The following is a 13,443-nucleotide window of genomic DNA, read 5'->3' on the forward strand; positions in this document are numbered from 1 at the left end:
AATCTACTTCCATAGTGATACCGCCTTGGAAACCCAAGGAAGGGTCGCTATGAGTCGGGGCCGACTTGACGGCACATAACAACAACAACTCTACATTGAGAAAGCTCAAACATTAATCTTGGCTAATGCAAAACCCATTTTGACATTCTAAAATGTCAAAAAGTAATTTAAATGACTTTAAACTACAAATTCCTAAGATTGCCTCATTGAACTATTGGAGTAGGCCTTACATCAAAGAGGCTAAAAATTGAAGTAATAAGATACCTAAGATTTTAAAATGACTTTGAACTGTGAAAGGTCAAATTCTACAGAAGGAATTAAACCCCATAAAATTAAATCAAATGAATGAAGAAGATGAAGTGAAATGGACTGTGGAAGGATATGGTGACCCGAATCCAACCTACATGTAGAATAAATCTGGAAAACTATTGGAAGTAAACCAATATAGTATATTTGAATCTAATTTTAAAAAGCATTTATATGAAAGATATTTTGGATCATATGTAGGTCTGGCATAAATAAATAAGGAATACAGATATTCACCTTCATAAAGTATTTGAACACACTGTGTTTGATGAAAATGATGACACCATATTTTGTAAAATCTAATATATTTAATTTTGGCATAATACTGACTTATTACATATATTTCAAAAATATTTGTGTTAATAAGTTACCAAAGAATTCAAAATAATGGTCTATAAGCATGCTTTTGCTCCATACACCAGGCTGTTATTACATTGAAGGCAGTGAATTCCATCACGGGGGTTATAAGATCCAGGGCTGCAGATAACTGTGAATAAAGAATAAGCTAGTAAGTAAACTTCTTAAAATGCCATGTAACTTTCTTAAAAGTTAACTTTACATGGAGGATAAATTTTCAAAGATGCTTTTTCTTATACCAAGATTCAATAATGCATGTTAATGTTTGCATTTGTTCACATCATATTATTTAATTTCATATACTTTTAAAATGTATGTTTTTCCAAATTAAGAAATATTTTAACTTTTAATCAGAAGTATTTTCCACACTAGATGACACGGAGTTCTTCAAGATTCAATAAACATTTTATCTGGGAAATATTTTTTCAGACTAAAGAAAAAATAAACAAAGTTAAATAGATTCATTTACTACAATTATAGCAAGAGAGTTTAAAATGATAATGTTCATTGTAAAATTCCATCTGTATATAGTGCCTAAGGCTGCTAACCAGAAGGTTAGTGGTTCAAACCCACAGTCACTCCATGGAAGGAAGATGCAGAAAGCTACTTCTGTAAAGATTTACTGGCTCGGAACCCCAAAGGAGAATGCTATGAGTCGGAATTGACTCCATGGCCTTGAGTTATGTTTCTGAAAGCTGTGCGACCATAACATGATTTCCCTAAAAACGACCCATTAATACTGCTTGGAGCAATTTTGGAAACACTGAGCAAGTTACTGAAAATGCTAACAAACATTATACTTGTAGAAGAAAAATCTTTGTATAGTCTTTACACACACACTATATATTACACAAGTGGAACTGATACTGCCATAAAATCATCTAAAGCCATATTTAAATAAGAATTATATTCAAATAAGTGTTCTTAGAATTAACAAACCTTTCTAACACACACACATATATATGGAGTGTTATATATATGTATAAATTTATACACACATACACACATATATATGTGTGTGTGTGTGTGTATATATATATATATATATATATATATATACACATACACATTAGGAGTTCTGGTGGCATAGTGCCTAAGGCATTTGACTGCTAATTCACCAGCCACTCCTTAGAAGGAAGGTTGGGCAATCTACTTCTGTAGTGAGATCACCTCAGAAACCCAAGGAGGGGTCGCTGTGGGTCAGATCCAACTCGAAGGCACTGAGTTATTTTTGCTTTTATTTTTTTGGTATACATATCAAAATATTTTTCTCCTCCTCTCAAGTGAAATTAATGAAAAAAGTTGAAAAGTCATTTAAAGTGTTTACACCCCCCCCAAAAAAAAAACCTCACTGCCATTGAGTAATAAATAAATAAATAAATAGAACCAAATTGGAAAGGAAGAAGTAAAACCCTCTCTACCAGCAGATGATTAGTATTTTCCTATACACAAAAAATCCCAAAGAACACACACATACCACTAGATCTTATAAAGAAATTCAATGAAGTTACAAGATACAGGACAATTCATAAAAATCAGTTGTGTTGCTACACAACAACAACAAAAGTAAATGACAAAAAAAAAATGTTATTTGTTATAACAAATAACAAAGTGAAGAGACTACCTATAGACTGGGAGAATATTTTTGAGAAACATATATCAGATAAGGGCTTATTATCCAGAATATATAGAGAATCCAGATTGTGAATCTGTCAGGGATTTCATTTTACTTGGATCCACAATCAACAACCATGGAAGCAACAGCAAATGGTCAAAGAATTTGAATAAATATTTTACCAAAGAAGATAGACAAATGGCCAATAAGCACATGATAAGATGTTCAACATCATTAGCCACTGGACAAGGAAAATCAAAAAGCACAATGAGATACCATTTCATCGCCACCAAGGATTGCTAAGAGTAAACCAACAAAAAAAAAAAAAAGAAAAGAAAACAACAATGTTGGTAGGGATGTGGACAGATTGTAATTGTAAACCTTATTCATTGCTGGAGGGAATGCAAATGGTACAGCTACTAAAAAAAAGGTGGTGGTTCCTCAGAAAGTAAAATATAGAATTATCCAATGACCCATTCCTAGATATATACATAAGAACCTTGAAAGCACCCTTGTAAACAGAAACATGTATACTAATATTCATTGCAGAATTTATTCATAGTAGCCCAAAGGTGGAAAAAAAAATTCCCATCAATAGATAAGTGGATAAACACAATGTGGTTGTTGCTGTTAGGTGCTGTTGAATCAATTCTGAGTCATAGTGACCGTGCATACAATAGAATGAAACACTGTCAGGTACTGCATCAGCTTCACAATACTTGCAATGCTTTAGCTCCTTGTTGCAGCCAGTGTTTCAGTCTTTCTAATTGAGGGTTTTTCCTTTTTTCTGTGAGCCTCCACTTTACCAAGCATGATATCCTTCTCCAGGGACTGGTCCCTTCTGACACCATGACAAAACAGGTGAGATGAAGTCCAGCCATTCTCACTTCTGAGAATCATTTTGGTGGCACTTCTTCCAGGATAGGTATGTTCATGCTTTGGGCAGTCCATGGTATTTCAGTATTCTTCACCTGACACCACAATTCAAAGGCATCAACTCTTCTTCAATCTTACTTATTCATTGTCCAGCTTTCACATGCCTCATAAAGGGATTGAAAATACAATAGCTTGGGTTAGTTGCACCTTAGTGTTCAAAGTGACATCTTTGCCCTTCAACACTTGAAAGAGTTCTTTTGTACCAGATTTGCTCAGTGAAATACAATGTCTGATTCCTTTGCTGCTGCTTCCATGGCTGTTGATTGTGGATCCAAGTAAAATGGAATCCCTGACAGATTCAGTCTTTTCTTTATTTATCATGATGTTGCTTATTGGCCCAGTTGTGAGCAATTTTGTTCTAAGTTGAGGTGTAATTCATATGGAAGACTGCAGTCTTTGATTTTCATTGTTGTTGTTATGTGCCGTCGAAATGGACCCGACTCATAGTGACCCCTCCTTGGGTTTCCTCCGAGGCAGTATCACTACAAAAGTAGTATCACTACGAAAGTAGATTGCCCCATCTTCCTTCCAAGGAGTGGTTGGTGGGTTTGAACCGCCAGCCTTCTGGTTAGCAGTCAAGTGCCTTAGGCACTATGCTACCAGAGCTTCTTTGATTTTCATTAGTAAGTGCTTTAAGCCATCTTCACTTTCAGCAAGCGACTTTGTGTCATCTGCATATCACAGATTGTTAATGAATTTTCCTCCAATTCTGATGCTGCATTCTTCTCCATACAATTCAACTTCTTGGATCATTTCCTCAGCAAACAGATTGAAAAAATATGAAAAGATACAACCCTGACACACAGTCTTCCTGACTTTAAATCATGCAGTATTCCCTTGTTCTGTTTGAATGACTGCCTCTTGGCCGGGTACAGGTTCCTCAGGAGCACAATTAAGTGTTCCGAAATTGCTATTCTTTCCAATGTTATCCAAAATTTGTTATAATCCACACAGTTGAATGCCTTTGCAAAGTCAATAAAACACAGGTAATCATCTTTCCTGTATTCTTTGCTTTCAGCTAAGATCCTTCTGACATCAGCAATGATACCCCTTGTTCCACATCCTCTTCTGAATCCAGCTTGCATTTCTGGAAGTTACCTGTCAATATACTGCTACAACTATTTTTTAATTAACTTCAGCAAAATTTTACTTGAGTTCTATATTAATGATAGGCTCTCTGGTGGTGTAATGCCTAAGGCATTTGACTGCTAAGCAGAAGGCAGACAATTCAAACCCACCAGCCACTCCTTGGAAGGAAGATTGGGCAATCTATTTCTGTAGTGATATTGCCTCAGAAACCCAAGGAGGAGTTGCTATGAGTCAGATCCAACTCAACGGCAGTGAGGTTTTTTTTTTTGTTGTTGTTGTTGTTTGTTTGTTTTTATATTAATGATATTGTTCCATGATTCCACATTCTGTTGGATCACCTTTCTTTGAAATGGTCACAAATAGTGATCTCTGTCAGTCAGTTGGCCAGGTCTTCCAAATATCTTAGCATAAACAAGTTAAGCACCTCCAGCGCTGCACCGTTTATTAAAACATCTCAATGAGTATCCCATCAATTCCTGTAATTTGTTTTTGGCCACTTCATTCAGTGCAGGTTGGACTTCTTCCTTCAACACCACTGGTTCTTGATTATATGCTACCTCCTGAAATAGTGGAACACTGACCAATTCCTTTTGATACAGTGACTCAGTGTATTCATTCCATCTTCTTTTTATGCTTCTTGCATTGTTCAGTATTTTGCTCATTGAATCTTTCAATATTGAAACTTAAAGTCTGAATTTTTTCTTCAGTTCTTTGAGCTTGAAAAAGGCTGAGTGTGTTTTTCTTTTTGGTTTTCTAATTCCAGGTATTTGCACATTTCATTATAATACTTTACTTTGTCTTCTTGAGCCATCTTTCAAAATATTCTGTTCATCTCTTTGATTTCCTCATTTCTTCCTTTTGCTTATCTACTGTCATTTAAGAACAAGCTTCAGAGTCTCTTCTGACATCCATTTTGGTCTTTTCCTTCTTTCTTGTCTTTTTAATGACCTTTTGCTTTCTTCATGTGTGATGCTCTTGATGTCATCCTACAACTTGTCTGGTCTTCACTCATTGGTGTTCAATGTGTCAAATCTATTCTTCAGATGTTCTCTATATTTAAGGTCATATTTTAGCTCCTGTGGACTTGTTTTATTTTTTTGTCAGCTTCAAATTGAACATGCATGTGAGTAATTGATGGTCTGTTTTACAGTCAGCTCCTGGCCTTGCTTTGACTGATATTGAGCTTCTCCTTTGCTTTTTTCCACAAATGTAAGCAGTGTGACTTCTGGGTATCCTATCTAGTGAGGTCCACATGTGTAGTCACCATTTATGTTGTTGAAAATGGTATTTGCAATGAAGTCATTGGTACTGCAAAATTCTATTTATGTGATCTCTAGTGTCATTTCTATCACCAAGACCATATTTTCCAACTACTGATGATTCTTTGTTTCCAACTTTTGCATTCCAATCACCAGTAATTATCTATACATCTTGCATGCAGGTTTGGTCAATTTCAGACTGCAGAAGTTGGTAAAAGTCTTCAATTTCCTTATCATTGGCTTTAATGATTGGTGCATAAATTTGAATAACAGTCATATTAACTGGTCTTCCATGTAGACATATGAATGTTATACTATAACTAACAGCATTGTACTTCAGGATAGATCTTGAAATATTCTTTTTGACAATGAATGTGACACCATTCCTCTTGAATTTGTCATTCCCAGCATAGTAATCCACATGACTGTCTGATTAAAATTGGCTGACACCAGTCCATTTCAGCTCACTAATGCCTAGAATATTGTTCTTTATGTAATCTATTTCATTTTAGATAACTTCCAATTTTCCTAGATTCATACTTTGGACATTGGACATTCTGATTATTAATATTTGTAGCTGTTTCTTCCTATTTTGAGTCATGCCCCATTAACAAATGAAGATCCTGAAAACTTTACAACATCCATATCATTAAGGTCACCTCTACTTTGAGGAGTCAGCTCTCCTGCAGTCATATTTTGAGTGCCTTCCAACTTGAAGGGCTCAACTTCCAGCACTGTATCAGACAAGGTTTCAGGGATATTCATAAAGTTTTCTAGTAATATATCAGACAGTGTTTCACAACTATTCATAAGGTGTTCAGTGGATAATTTTCTCAGAAGTGGATGGCCCGGCCCCATCCTCCTTCTCTGTCTGTCTTACTTAGTCTGTAAGCTCCACTGAAGCCTGTTCAGCATGGGTAAGCCTGCTGGCATTTGAAATACTGGTGGCTAGCCTCCACCCTTAAAGCAACACCCAAGCCACCAAAGCATGACAAACTGAAAAATGTGCTGTGTATATGTGTGTGTGTGGTTGTTGTTGTTGTTAGGTGCCATCGAGTCATCTCCGATTCACAGTGACCCTATGCACAGCAGAATGAAACACTGCCTGGTCCTGTGCCAGCTCCACGATCCTTGTTATAGTTGAGCCTATAGTGGCAGCCCCTGTGTCAACCCATCTTGTTGAGGGCCTTCCCCTCTTTTATTTACTCTCTGCTTTACAAAGCATGATATCTTTCTCTAGGGAATGGTTCCTTCTTAAAACACGACCAAACTAGGTAAGACAAGGTCTGGCCATTTTCCCTTCCAAGGAGCATTTTGGCTGCACTTCTTCCAGGACAGATGTTAGTTGTTTTAGCAATCCATGGTACTTTCAGCACTCTTTGCCAGCACCACAACTCAAAAGCATAGACTCTTCTTTGGTCTTCCTTATTCTTTGCCAGCTCTCACATGCACATGAAGCAATTGAAAATACCATGGCTTTTGTTAGGCGCACCTTAGTCCTCAAGGAGACATCTTTGCTCTTCAGCGCTTGACAGAGGTCTTTTGCAGCTGATTTGTCCTCTGATGTCCTGACTGCTGCTTCTATTGGTGTTGACTATAGAACCAAGTAATATGAGGTCTTTGATAACTTCAATCTTTTCTCCACTTATCATGATGTTGCTTATAGATCCAGTTGTGAGGATTTTTGTTCTTTTTATATTGAGGTGTAATACATGCTACAGACTGTAGTCTTCAATTTGTATCAATAAGTGCTTCAAGTCATCCTCACTTTCAGCAAGCAAAGCCATGTCATCAGTGTATCACAGGTTGTTAATGATTCTTCTTTTAATCCTGATGTCATGTTCTTCTTCTTATAGTCCAGCTTCTCGAATTATTTGCTCAGTATACAGATTGAATAAGTATGGTGAAAGAATACAACTCTGACATACTTCCTTCTTGATTTTAAACCACCCAGTGGTCCCTTGTTCTGTTTGAACAACAGCTTCCTCCTTGGTGTACAGGTTCCTCATGAGTACAAATAAAAGTTGTATTCTCATTCTTCTCTATGTTACCAATAATTTGTTATGATCTACACAATTAAATGCCTTGCATAGTCAATGAAACACAAGTAAACACATTTCTGGTATTCTTTGCTTTCAGCCAAGATCCATCTGACATCAACAATGACATCTCTCATTCCACATCTTCTTCTGAATCCAGCTTGCATTTCTGGAAGTTCTTTGTCAATATACTGCTGCAACTGTTTTTGAATTATCTTCAGTAAGATTTTACTTGTGTGTGATACCATTGATATTATTCAATAATTTTCACATTCTGTGGGATCATCTTTCTTTGGAATGTGTACAAATACAGATTTCTTCCAGTCAGTTGACTAGGTAGCTGTCTCCCAAATCTCTTGGCATAGCTGAGCGAGTGCCTCCAGCGTGGCATCCATTTATTGAAACATCTTGATGGATGTTCTGTCAATTTCTGGAGCACTGTTCTTTACCAATTCCTTCAGTGCTGCTTTGACTTCTTCCTTCAGTACCATTGGTTCTTGATCATATGCCACCTCCTGAAATGGATGAAAATGGACCAGTTCTTTTTGGTACAATGACTCTGTGTAGTCCTTCCATCTTCTTTTGCTGTTTCCTTCATCATTCAATATTTTTCCCATAGCATCTTTCAATATTGTAATGTGAAGCTTAAATTTTTTCCTCGATTCTGTCAGCTTGAGAAATGCTGAGCGTGTTCTTCCCTTTTAGCTTTCTAACTTCAGGTCTTTGCACATTTCATTATAGTAATTGGCTTTGCCTGCTCAAGCTGCTCTTTGCAATCTTCTGTTCAGCTCTTTTATCTTGTCCTTTCTTCCATCTGCTTTAGCCACGCTCCTCACAAGGGCAAGTTTCAGAGCCTCTGCTGACATCCATTTTGGTCTTTCCTTCCTTTCTCATCTTTTTAATGACCTCTTGCTTTCTTCTTGGATAATGTTCCTGATGTCATCCCACAATTCTTCTGGTTTTCAGTCATTGGTGTTCGATGATTCAAATCTATTCTTTAGATGGGCTCTAATTTCAGGTGAGATATAATCAAGGTCATATTTTGGCTCTTGTGGACTTGTTTTAATTGTCTTCAACTTCAAGTTTAACTTGCATATGAGCAGTTGATGGTTTGTTCCACAATCATCTCCTGGACTTGTTTTGGCTGAAGATATTGAGCTTTTCCATCTCCTCTTGCTACAGATGTAGCTCTGATTCCTGTGTAGTCCATCTGGTGAAGTCAATGTGTATAACTGCCATTTGTGTTGTTGTAGAAAGGTGTTGTAATGAATAAGTCATTGGTCTTGCAAAATTCTATCATGCAATCTTGAGCAACATTTCTAACACCAACGCCATATTTTCCAACTTATGCATTCCATAAGTAACACATCTTGATTGTATGTTCAATCAATTTCAGAATGCCGAAGTTGGTAAAAATCTTCAATTTCTTCATCTTTGGCTTTGGTGGTTGGTGTGTAAATTTGAATAACAGTAGTATTAGCTGGTAATCCTTGTAGGCATATGGATATTTTCCTATCACTGACAGCATCGCAGTTCAGGACAGATCTTGAAATAGTCTTTGTGACTACAAATGCCATGCATTCCTCTTCAATTTGCTATTCTCAGCATAGTAGATCCTATGTTTTTCTGATGTAAAATGGCCAAAATCAGTCCATTTCAGCTCACTAATGCCTAGGATATCAATCTTTATGCATTCCATTTCATTTTTGACAACTTCCACTTTTCTCAGATTCATACTTCATACATTCCATGTTCCAATTATTAATGAATGTTTGCAGGTGTTCCTTCTCATCTTGAGATGTGCCACATCAGCAAATGGGGGTCCTGAAAGCTTTCCTCTCTATGCACATCATTACGTTCAACTCTACTCTGAGGAGGCAGCTCTTCTCCAGTAATATTTTGAGTGCCTGCAGACCTGAGGGGCTCACCTTCCAGCACTATATCACACAATGTTTCACTGTTATTTGTATGGTTTTCACTGGCCAATTCTTTGAGAAGTGGATGGCTTCCCCCTTCTTCTGAGTCAGTTTTAGTCTAGAGACTCTCCTAAAACCTGTCCACCATGAGTAACCCTGATGGGATTTGAAACACCAGTGGCATAGCCTCCAGCCTCACAGTAACACTCAAGCCATCACAATAGGACAAACTGACAGACAAGTTTGTCTTCTCTAGCTGTTCTACACTGCTCTGCTCATTTCCTGCCCCCCCCCACTCACTTACCCAGCTTGCCCTAGGAACAAACACCCACCCTCTGCTGGTCCCAGGGGTGGCTTACTGTGGCCTGGGAGGTGGCTCCATGCACCACAAAAACACCAGCCCTTTGCTGGTCCTGGGGCTGGCTTGCTGTGGTCTGCAACCTGGGGAGTGGCTCCATATAGACCAATGAGACAGAATTGAGAGTCCAGAAATATACTTATACATCCATAGCTGTCTTTTCACAAAGGTGCCAAGACTATTTAATGGGGGAGGGGGGAGTCTCTCACTTCCACATATGAAAGAATAAAGCTAGACTCCTACATTACATCATATGTATGTGTATGTATATGTATGAGTATGTAAAGAAACTCAAAATGGATCAATGACTTAAATTTAAAATAAGATAACAAAAGCTCCTAAAGGAAATTCTAGTATCTTCATGATTTCATATTTGGCAATGAATACTAGTATATGATGCCAAAAGCATGAGCAGCAAGAACAACAAGATAGATAGTTGGATTTCATTAAAACTAAGAATGCTTGTGCAACAAAACATTATCAACAAAATGATAATGAGAGAAAAATATTTTAAAATCACTTATCTGATATGGGTCTAGTAGTCACAATATACAAAAGCTTAACAACAAAAAGACAAACAGTCCAATGAAAATTTTTTGGGAAATAAACCTTGAATAAATAGTTCTACTAAGAAGATATATAAACAGTGAATGAGAAGATGAAAACTTACACAATACCATAAGTTATTAGGGAAATGTATATCTAGACCACAACGAAGTATCCCTCAATATCATGGCCATAAGAACTTTTAAAAGTGGAAACTAACGAGGGTTGATGAGAATATGCACAAATTGGAGCCCTCATACATTGTTAGTGGAATGATTCAGCCCCTGTGGAAAACACTTGGCAGTTCCTCAAAAAGGTATACATATAATTTTAATAGGACCTCATAACCTTCCTTATTTATAAATATATAGCCAAAAGAAGTCAAAACAAATGCAATAGCCAAAGATTTAAACTCTAGAATGTCCATCAACAAATGAGTGACTAAAGAAATTGTAGATATGTATACAAGGGAACTATTCAGCCATAACAAAATAATTAAGACCTGGTAATGAAACGTACTACAACATGGTGAATCTGGTATACTTTGTGCTAAGTGAAAGAAGGCATACACAAAAGAACACATATTGTTTGATTACATTTATATGAATATATCTAGAATTGGTAAATTGATAGAGAGAAAAAGCAGATTGATAGTTGTCAGGGGATTGGGGAAGGGGATGATGGAGAGAACCTGATTAATGTGCAAGTAGTATGGAAATATATTGAAACTAATGTTGATGGTTGTGCAACACTGGGAATTTAATAAATGCCATTGAATTGTTCACCATAAAATAGTTAATTTTATGTTATTTGAATTTTATATCAATAAAAAATGAATAAAACTACACTGTGAAGCTCTATGTTAGCCTATGAGCCAGTATAGATTGGCATAATATATGTATATTTGATAACACAAAAAGAGAAGAAGGAGAGAATGGGTCAGGAAACAACAAATGAAAACTAGTAGCAAAAAAAGCCTTTATTTTAATAAAATGTATAAACTAATTAGTCTAAAAAAATTCAGCCAACACAAAACATAAAAATGCAATAAACTTCATGTCTAGGCACAATGGATTCAAAGTGATGTGTGGTAGTGAAGTTTGTATGTCACCTTGGCTGGGCCTGGTTGAGTGGCTGGGCAGCTGGATGTAGTTATTCCCCATGGTGAGATTGGTATTTAACTCCATAGGAGAATCTATTGGAGCAGCTGAATAGCTGCTTTAGGGATGTGGTCAGCTTCCTGTATATAAGAAACAGCTTTGGGAATGGTCTGTAGTGTTTTGGCATACTTGAACCCTGCATACAGCCAAGTTGTTGTTCAACAGCTTGCAATGCCCTGCCAATCTTGGGACTTCCTCTAGACTTGAATTTGTGGCCTGCCATGTTGTTTGGTAACATTGGGACTGTGCCTTTTCACTTGTCAACCTTGGGCTTGTCGGCCTCAGCAGCCAGCAGCTGTCTGAGTGAAGAAAAGCCTCCAGCTTCAGTGGACCAGAAGCAGGAGGCAGAGCTGAACCCCAAGGTTGAGGGGCTTGCACCCAGCCCATAGAGCCTGGCACTTTGAACTTAGACTTAAATCCTCTAGAATTGTAAGAGAATAAACTCCTGTCTGTTCAAGCCATTCCATTTGTGATATATTCCCATCAGAGTTGCACTGTTGTTGTTGTTGTTATGTGCCATCGAGTCGGCCCCAACTCATAGCGACCCCTCCTTGGGTTTCCGAGGCAGTATCACTACAGAAGTAGGATTGCCCAACCTTCCTTCCGAGGAGTGGCTGGTGGGTTTGAACCGCCAGCCGTCTGGTTAGCAGGCAAGTGTCTTAGCCACTATACTACCAGATCTCTAGGTAACCAAAACCTGATGGAAACACAAGCTTTCAAAACTATACACATAAAGAACACATGTACATGAGGGGAGGAGTTTATGAATGATAGCTCAATTCTTACAGGAAACAACAGTTAGTACAAGAAAATGATGCTATGTTTCAGAGACCAATCATTTTTTTTTTAAATATTTTATTGTCTTTTCAGTGAAAGCTTACACAGCAAGTTAGGTTCCTGTTTAACAATTTTCTACAAAAATTTTTCAGTGACATTGGTTACATTTTTCACAGATTGTCAAAATTCTTATTATTTCCATTCTTCATGTTTTGTTGCCTATAATTTATTTCCCCAGTCCCTTGTCTTCTCATTTTTTGAATTATAGTAAATGTTAATCATTTTGTCTAATGTAGATAATTTTGTAAAGGAGCTCAATACTCACAGGTGATAATCTTTATTTTATGAGCCAGTCAGTTATTTAGCTAAAAGATGACCTAAAGGGATAGTTTGGGTAAAGAGTCAAAGTGTATCTCAGGATGACAGTCTCTGGGAATCATCTAGTCTTAATCTGTCCAGTAAATCTGGACTTTTTCTAAGAATTTAAGGTCTGTTCCACATATGTCTCCCATTCTATCAGAATCTACCTATTGTGTCCCTGACCAGACTGGTCAGTTAGTGGTAGGTGAACACCATTTATTTCTGGTCTCAAAGTAGATGATGTCATGGTTCAAGTAGACTACAAGCCCCATAGAACAGCTTGTTATCTGAATCTTTTGTTTCCTTCTTTCCCTTTTACTCTGAATGAGTAAATACCAATAGTTGTATTTAAGACAGCCACTCAAAAGCTATTAAGATGTCAGACATTAACTCACTGAGGTATGATGTAGAACATAAATTTTGTGAATTATATGTCAACTGACTGAGTTATGCCATTAGATTATGGTCTTAAAACTTCAAACTGTAAACCAATCCTGTAGGTGTTTGCTTAAGTCTAGGAAGTATCCATAACTGTGCCCCCTATGTGCTTTATTATATACATGAATAGATATGCATGCACACACACACACACACACACACACATATATATATACATATACATATATATGTTGCTGTTATGTGCCGTCGAGTCAAACCCGACTCATAGCGACCCCTCCTTGGGTTTCCGAGGCAGTATCACTACAGAAGTAGGATTGCCCAACCTT

At 37.1% G+C, this 13,443-nt stretch overlaps 1 protein-coding gene across 1 annotated transcript in view; it reads right to left on the reverse strand.

Moving 5' to 3' along the window:
• Nucleotides 1–698: 698 nt before the first annotated feature.
• Nucleotides 699–13,443, reverse strand: part of LOC103199617 (zona pellucida binding protein) — a 334,522-nt gene continuing 321,777 nt past the window's right edge. Inside the window, exon 8 of the mRNA XM_007943932.2 lies at nucleotides 699–793. Coding sequence (XP_007942123.1) covers nucleotides 699–793 — 95 coding nt within the window. The remainder of the gene's footprint in view (nucleotides 794–13,443) is intronic.

The sequence above is a fragment of the Orycteropus afer genome, unplaced genomic scaffold (assembly GCF_000298275.1).
Source record: "Orycteropus afer afer isolate SDZICR_OR568_19922 unplaced genomic scaffold, OryAfe1.0 scaffold00115, whole genome shotgun sequence".
NCBI lineage: Eukaryota > Metazoa > Chordata > Mammalia > Tubulidentata > Orycteropodidae > Orycteropus > Orycteropus afer.